Genomic DNA, 7,628 nt, shown 5'->3' on the forward strand with positions numbered 1-7,628 from the left:
AGTCCTGATTTTATCCCACTGCACGCAGGGACTTGTAGTTCTGATCTCCCTATCAAATGCCCAAAGGAAAGCAAGACTACAAGTCCCTGCATGCGGTGGGATAAAACCAAGACTGGATCAGCCTATCCTGAAAATCTGGCAGCCATACTATCAGCAGGTAGATAGATATCATTAGTTGGGAGCACTTAACAAGAATACTTCCCATATTATTGGGAGTTATTTAGATCAATGGCATCGTTAGGTCTGGGCACACAGGGCCCATGCCCCGAGTCCTCTCCTGCTGCAGACAATTTCTTATGTTCTTAAAAAAGGTTTATCTTCTGATTCATGTGACAAGACTCCCCTCTTTCCCTACTCTTTCAGTCTTGCTTTTTGTCACCCCCAAATTCCTGACTCCCGTGTTGGCAGACATTAATAGAAGTGTTCCGTGCTGCCTGCTTTCCAGTTCTATCAGCAGCGCAGAACCCAGAGCAATTGCTGCCGGCCACAGGGACTCTATGTGCAGTGCTGCTGGTCTCTGCGGGCCCCCCGCCCCTCTTTCTACCAGTGCACTTCCTGCTTCAAAGGAGAAGCGCACGAGTAGCAGGAGGGGGCCCCGCAGGGACCAGCAGCACTGCCCATGCTCAGAGTCCCCCCACCCGCTACCTGCACTGCTGTGATCACTCTGTGTCTGCGCCACTGATAGAGTTGGAAAGCAGGCAACATGGAACACCACTACTACTGTCTGTCAAGCTCACACACACACACACACACCCACCCCTCCTCCCAACACAGACGTGGCTAATTAGAAAGGAAGAAAGGAGGTAAAGAGATATATAAAAATGGAGGCGGGAAACAGAGAAAGGAGGTAGGTTAGGAAGGGAAGAAGGGAAATGAATGGGAGGAGGAGGGAGTGGGAGGGAGAGGGAAGAGAAAGAGAGGTGAGGTTTATAGGTGGGGGAAGGGGACAGATGAGGGCAGCAATAGGAAGGAGGGAAGAGTGCAAGGGAGAGATGGGAGGAAAAGGGTTGGTAGAAAGGGAGAAGGGGAGGGAAAGAGATCAAAAATGAGAGGGGAAGGTGAGAGGAAGCAGGGAAGGTTGAGGGGAGGGATGAGAAAGGATTGGGTGGGAGGGCAGAAGGACAAGGATTGGGTGGAAGAATGAGGGACTCAGTGACTGGAAGGGATACTCAGGAATGCAGTCAGTAGCTGATTTGATGGGAGGTATGAGTAGGGGTTTGTTAGATTGGCGAGGAGTATGCAGAAAGTTGAGGAGGTGTGGAGACATGGTATAAAGAACCGAGAAGGGCTGGGGAGGGTTTGAGAGGCAATGGAATGGGTCAGAGGGTATGTGGGAATGAGCAAGGGGAGGTGATCTTCCTGATATTTCCAAATAAGAGGTCTAGATCGGGTAAATGTGAATTTCGGATAATGGAAGGACTAAGGGGCACTCAATGAAGTTAGCAAGTAGCACATTTAAAACTAATTAGAGAAAATTATTTTTCACTCAACACACAATTAAGCTCTGGATTCAAAGCACGCCATTCAGACCCCAGCAGAAGAGGAAGGATGACGCACTGGAGGCACTGTAAGGCCACTGTCATTCTCCTCCTCCTCCTGTTTGGCCGATAGGAGCCGGTGAATGTGGGGAGCCGGGAAGGAGAGAGACTATTGCACTATACATTGCCAACAATATGTCTCTTCCAGGGTGGGCAGGAGGACTAGGGTAAATGCACTGTTCTGCTGCCACCAATGCTTTTGGTCTCAGAGGGTCCCTGATGTCCTATGGCCAGAGCTGCACAGTCATAGCAGATTTGGGGGGGGGGGGGGCTGGCTGGCAGAGAGTGAATTGGACAATTCTGAGAGGGCGGAGCTGGAGAGTACAGCAAGAGAGGGGGGCGGAGCTCAAGTTCCATCTACAGAGATAGAGGGGGGCAGTGCTGGAGAGTACAGGGAGGGAGGGGGCGGGGCTTATTTACATACCAGCAATGCAGATGCGGGGTAGCTTTCCTCTTTACTTTAGTTATATTAGGTAAGCGTTTTCTGCATTTGTGACAAAGGAGCGAGATTCTGCTGCATGTACCAGGTAGTTTCTGTGTAGGGATCTATAGCAGTCTGACTTCTATATTTACAGTAAAAAGTGCGGGGGGGGGGGGGGGGGTCTAGTAGCCAGTGTATTATTTGCAATGCTGCCTTTTCAATGGTAGGGTTATTATGACATGGTAGATTTGCTATATGGCTTCTGCATGTCTCTTTTGGAAGGTTTTGTGTTATTTCGCAAGATGTCTGGCATTGGACGGAGGTTGCGTTGCTGACAGTGAGGTGACAACATAACTGAATATATATTTTGTATGGGGAGTTATAAGGGGAACTAACCTAGCTCTGCTTTGCACCCATTGTTGGGTGGGAGTAGTGGGAAATTGAGGCGGGGGGGGGGGAGAGTGGGGACATGAAGACTGAGGGGGGACGAGTAGGAACCGGGGGGACTGAAGGGGGAGTAGAACTTGCGAACTGGCAACAGGGAAAACAAGGGCGAGTTTGGGGGGTACAATGGGGGGTAGCCTGAGTGAGGACTGGGGGAGACAGTGGGGACTGGGCAATTGGGTGGGAGGGGGGTGTTAGTTGGGTTGGAGGTGGATATAAGAAGGGTAGGGAGGTATCAGGAGGTAATGTTGAGGGGGGTCGGGTAAGTAATTGGAAAGCCTATATTCCAGTTACCCCTGTATCTTCAGTTTATCAGACTTTGGGGGGTGGAGGGGGATGTGTGTGGGTGGGAAGGATCTCTGGGTCCGTGCCCCAGATCTTTTTAAGTACCTACTATCACCCCTACTTTACATGAAATTACCCAAACTTTAATCCTAAATGTTTTCTCCGAGTTTTTGCAGAAGCACATGTGCACATAGCTACTTCATAGCTGGCAATTCCTCCAACATAAACCAGGTTCACCAGTTCTCATCCCAATCAGCCTTAAAAGGGTCCAGTGCGACAAGTATCACCACAGCTCAACCTTTTTAACAACTTTAGATGCATTTTCTATCCTCACCACAGAGGCAGCTCTTCCAGCTTAATGCCCATTGGTTAGTATCTCACTGTGCCCCTGTCGTACTGATCACAACATTCAAAATGTTTATCTAGTAAGCCTAGTCATTTGCATATTAACTAGACTCTGGGGGAGGGGGGGGGGGTTGCATGGGGAGGGGACAGTCAAAGAGAATTTTGGATGGGAAGGGCCCGGGGCTGTCAGTGGGCTTTTTTGATAAGTTGGGAGTTCTCATCGGGGCATTTTTTAATGGGGGGGCGGGATGAGATGAGGGTTTCGGATGGGAAGGGGCTCTCAGAAGGGAATGTGAAAAGGAATTTTGGATGAGGCACTCAGAGGGTTTTTTGCATGGGGAGGGGATGTGAGAGGGTTTTTTGAAAGGAGAGGGGCTGTAAGGAGGATTGGACATGGAGGGGTTATATTAGGGATTTTTTTTATGGAGAGGGGCTGTCACGATCAGGATTTGGCTGGGCTGCTATCAGGGGGATTTTTTAATAGAGAGGGGCTGTCACGATCAGGATTTGGAGGGGGGAGGGGGTCATTAGAGGGGCGTTTTGGATGTGGAGGGGTTCGAAACTGACAGCCCTAAGATGATTTGGATGGGGATGGAATGTGAGAGGGATTTTAGGGTGTGGGGGGGCTTTCAGATGAGGATTTGGATGGGGAGGGAGGTAGGGAGGGGTTCTCGGAAATCTTGGATGGGGAGGGGCTGTACTAGGCCATGCACCGTTTTCTTTACTTTCAGCTGCTACAAGTGTTTGTGGGGAGCGGGGAGACGGCTGCTGTTATCCGAGCTCCGGTCCTTACCTACGTCCGCATTGCAAAAGGCCTGTTGCGGGTGCACCGGGGAGCAGCTGCAGCCTTCCGAGAAGCGATCGCCCGGCCAGAGGAGGAGCAGCGCGGCCACCCAGGCCAGGGCGCCTCTCATCGCCCCCATCGGCGTCTTCTCCAGCGAGGGGGGCAACTCCTGCACCTGGGACGGAGGATCCCGGGGTGCACTGCACGCGGGCCGAGGAGCGCAGGATCCCCGGGAGGCGAGGGGGAGGGCAGGTTCCCCGGAGGGAGCGGGGGGTGAGCGGGCGGCGGAGCGGGATCCCGGGCGCTGCGGGGCTCGAGTCGCCTCTTTGTCTCTCGGGCTTCCTGCTGCCTTCTGTGGGTGTTTTCTTCTGCTCAGGCTCGCTCGGCTCAGCTAACGGTCTCCAGGGATTTCCTGCCCCTCCTCCCGTGGCACGGAGCCAGCATGGAGCCGGCCCGACGTCCCCCTGCCCCTTCTCCTCTGGCCACCGGCTCCAGCGCCGTCAACCTACCTCTCTCCTCCCGACCCCTACCTTCTTCTGCCTCTTTGCTGTCTCCCAGTGCCCTCCTTTATACCCCCCCCGCCCCCATCCCTGTCTCCCCTGGCTCATAGTCTCAGAGCAAAACGCCCTGTTGCCATTATGGTAAAGAATATCCAAGAGCGCCTTGCTAAGGTCCTGGGATGGGCACAGGGAGCTGCAGAGCTCCTTCCTAAGGTCTTGGGAGGGACACAGAGTAACAGTGGAGTCTCGAGAGCCTTCCTAGGGAGAGACAAAGCAGCCGGGCACCTCCCTGAGGTCTTTGAGCAGCCACAGAAGCCTTTCTAAATTCTTGGGATGGGCACAGAGTATATAGCACCTTCCGAAGCTTTTTTTTTTTTTTTTTGCTAGGCACAGAGAGCAGCAAAGCACCTTCCTAAGGCTTTAGGATGGAGACAGATTATCAGATAGCAGGGGGACACCTTCTTAAAGTTTTGGGATGGGCACAGAGCAGCAAAGTGACGTTAATGAGCCATAGTTATCACACTTAACAGTTTTTGTAGATGACTTGAAGTTTTACAACTTCCGTTGTCGTCATTTTGTGGAACAGCTCAGCCTAGTGAAGAATTTCTCGGATGACATCAGGGTGGCATTTAGCCTGGATAAATGTGCTAGGGCAACTTTCCCTAAAGGAAAATTAAGCAAAACTGAGAACAGCAGAAAGCTCTCTGTAGCCCAATGCAAGTATTAAGAAGGGCAATTTGCAGTGAATCTGGGATCAGACCCTGGCTTAGGAGCCAGGCGCGTTCCTGTCAAGGTGTGTGCAAAATCAAACCACTTGGAGATGTTACCCCCTAGCAGGGTGCCTTCCTAAGGTCTGGGGATGAGCACAGAGTATGAGAGCATCAGAGTCCCTTCCAAGATCTTTAGACAGGTACAAGAGACAGCAGAGTGCCCTCCCAAGGTATTTGGACAGGCATAAGATATCAGAGGGCAGCAGACAGAATCTCAGAGCACCTTCTTGAAGTCTCGGGACAGCCAGAGAGCAGCAGATCATCTTCCTGAAATCTTGGGACACAGGGCCAGATTTAGGTATAGGCAACATGGGCATGTGCCTAGGGTTCCAAATTGTTCTTTTCTTTCTGGGGGCAAACCCCCTCACCCTCAATCCTCTGCCTGTGAGTGCCATAATCTTAAATCCAACCCCGTTGGGACAGCCACAGAGCAGCAGAATACCTCCCTGATACCTTGGGAAAGACAGAGAATATTAGAACAGCAGAGTGGTTTCCTGAAGTCTTGTGACATGCACAGAGCACCAAAGCACCTCCCTAAAGCCTCTGGACAGACGCAGAGTGGCAGAGCACTTTTCTGATGTCTTGGAATGGGTACAGAGTATCAGAACAGCACAAGCCTGTCTTCCTGAAGTCTTGGAGTGCAAACAACTAGATTCAATTGGAGGTTCCTCTGGGCCTTGTTTGCTGTGTTTAGTTCTTTCCCACCGGGGTTATTGCCGATCTAGAAGGTTTGTGCTTAGACTGTGGACCCCATCCCTCACTGCTCCAGGCACTATGCTAGCACTAGAACACAGCTCTAGCCCAGCACCGGAGATCCCCCCCCCCCCCCCTTAGCTTTGAAACGTTAACCCTTTCTTCCACTTGTAACGAGGCTGGGGAAGCAGTTAGCGGATTCCGCCCCAGCCCTCTGTGACGTCCTCTTCTGGGCCCTGCTGAAGCTGCTGCACGCTCTCTTCACTTGCCTTGTTTTGGCTGCTCCCCACAGCTGGAAGCTATTATTCATGTGCGCAGCTGTTTGTGACGCGCCTTATTGTTCTCCTGCCCGGGGCCGGCTCTGAAAGGGAGTCAGGGAGACCGGCAGCGTCCCCTTCCCTCCCGGAAGCTTTAGAGGACACCTCTGGCCCTCTGCTTGTAGCTTGTCACTTCTTGAGACCAGAGCTCTTCAGGAAAATCTAACAAATATCCACGAGATATGTTTTCATAGCATAAAGATGTTAAACATGTATATGATTAGCTCGCTTGTGTTGATTATCCTTTCTGTGACCTTCACAACCAAACTTAGAGTCTGAGGGCAGAGAAACACCACAAAGCCCATGGAATCTTCTTTTATTTTCATACACAGCAAGATTTATTGACCTGACAGTTTGTATGTGTTGCCAAAATAATATCTAATATGGTTTAAAAAAAACCAAACAAACAAAATAAGAGAACAAAGTATAATAGTGATAAAATAAAATGGCAGATAGGATAGTAACAAGGACCATTCCCAGATTCTCTTGCTGGTCTGTATTGTCCCTGGTCAGATCTCATTTCTGGTCTGGTGGCAGGACACCACATATTTTGCTGCTCTAGCTGCTGTTTCTCCTCTTTCTCCCAGGATTATGCATATTTTTTTTCTGCTTATGCTTTTGTGGGAAGTCTTTTATTTTCTCCATCAGCTCTGGGAAATATGCATCTCTGATATCTTTGTAGTTTGCACAGCAGAGGATGAAATGCGTTTCTGTTTCTCAGGTGTTGCATTGCATACAGCATCTGGCACCTATGGGTTTCTAGTTCAGTTCTTGTCTGTATATTTCTGTTTCCAAGTTATGTCCCCTTATTCTATATGTAGTGAGGGTCTGTGTATGTTGAGGGAGTGATGGGAATTGTAATGCTAAATTAGTTGGGTGGATGGGCAGACCAGATAGGCCATATAGTCTTTTTCTGCCATCATGTTTCTATGTTTTGTGTGTGTGTGTGTGCACGCGCGAGCAAGTGTGTTACAATACTGCAGATTGTACTTGATATCTGGTTTCCCCTTTCTCATGCAATGTGCTTATCTCATGCTTTCTTGAAAAACAATATTGAAATTCAGGAAACCTATTCTACATAAAGGGGCAGATTTTAAAACCTGCGCGCAGGCGCAGATTTGTTCGTGCAACTCAGTGCGAACAAATCTACGCCCGATTTTATAACATGCTCGCGCACCTGCGCACACATGTTATAAAATCCAGAGTAGGTGCGTGCAAGGGGGTGCACAATTGTGCAATTTGCGCACACCGAGCCGTGCAGCCTGCCTCTGTTCCCTCCGAGGCCGCTCCGTAATCGGCGCGGCCTCAGAGGGTACTTTCCTTCCGCACCTTCCCCTCCCTTCCCCTACCTAATCCGCCCCCCAGCCCTACCTAGAACCCCCCCCCCCCTTACCTTTGTTGAAGAAGTTACACGCGCCAGCCAATGGCCGGCCTGCGATCCCGGGCACAGCGGCAAATGGCCACTGTGCCTGGAGGCTCAGGCCATGTCCCTCCCCGCCCCCTGGACCACCCCGGACCGCCCACAACCCCG

At 50.9% G+C, this 7,628-nt stretch overlaps 1 protein-coding gene across 1 annotated transcript in view; it reads right to left on the reverse strand.

The window, feature by feature from the left end:
* TIMP2 (TIMP metallopeptidase inhibitor 2) overlaps positions 1 to 4,334 on the reverse strand; it is a 73,917-nt gene extending 69,583 nt beyond the window's left edge. Inside the window, exon 1 of the mRNA XM_029599144.1 lies at positions 3,827 to 4,334. Coding sequence (XP_029455004.1) covers positions 3,827 to 3,956 — 130 coding nt within the window. The 5' untranslated portion in view covers positions 3,957 to 4,334. The remainder of the gene's footprint in view (positions 1 to 3,826) is intronic.
* Positions 4,335 to 7,628: the final 3,294 nt, after the last annotated feature.

The sequence above is a fragment of the Rhinatrema bivittatum genome, chromosome 4 (assembly GCF_901001135.1).
Source record: "Rhinatrema bivittatum chromosome 4, aRhiBiv1.1, whole genome shotgun sequence".
Lineage (NCBI taxonomy): Eukaryota > Metazoa > Chordata > Amphibia > Gymnophiona > Rhinatrematidae > Rhinatrema > Rhinatrema bivittatum.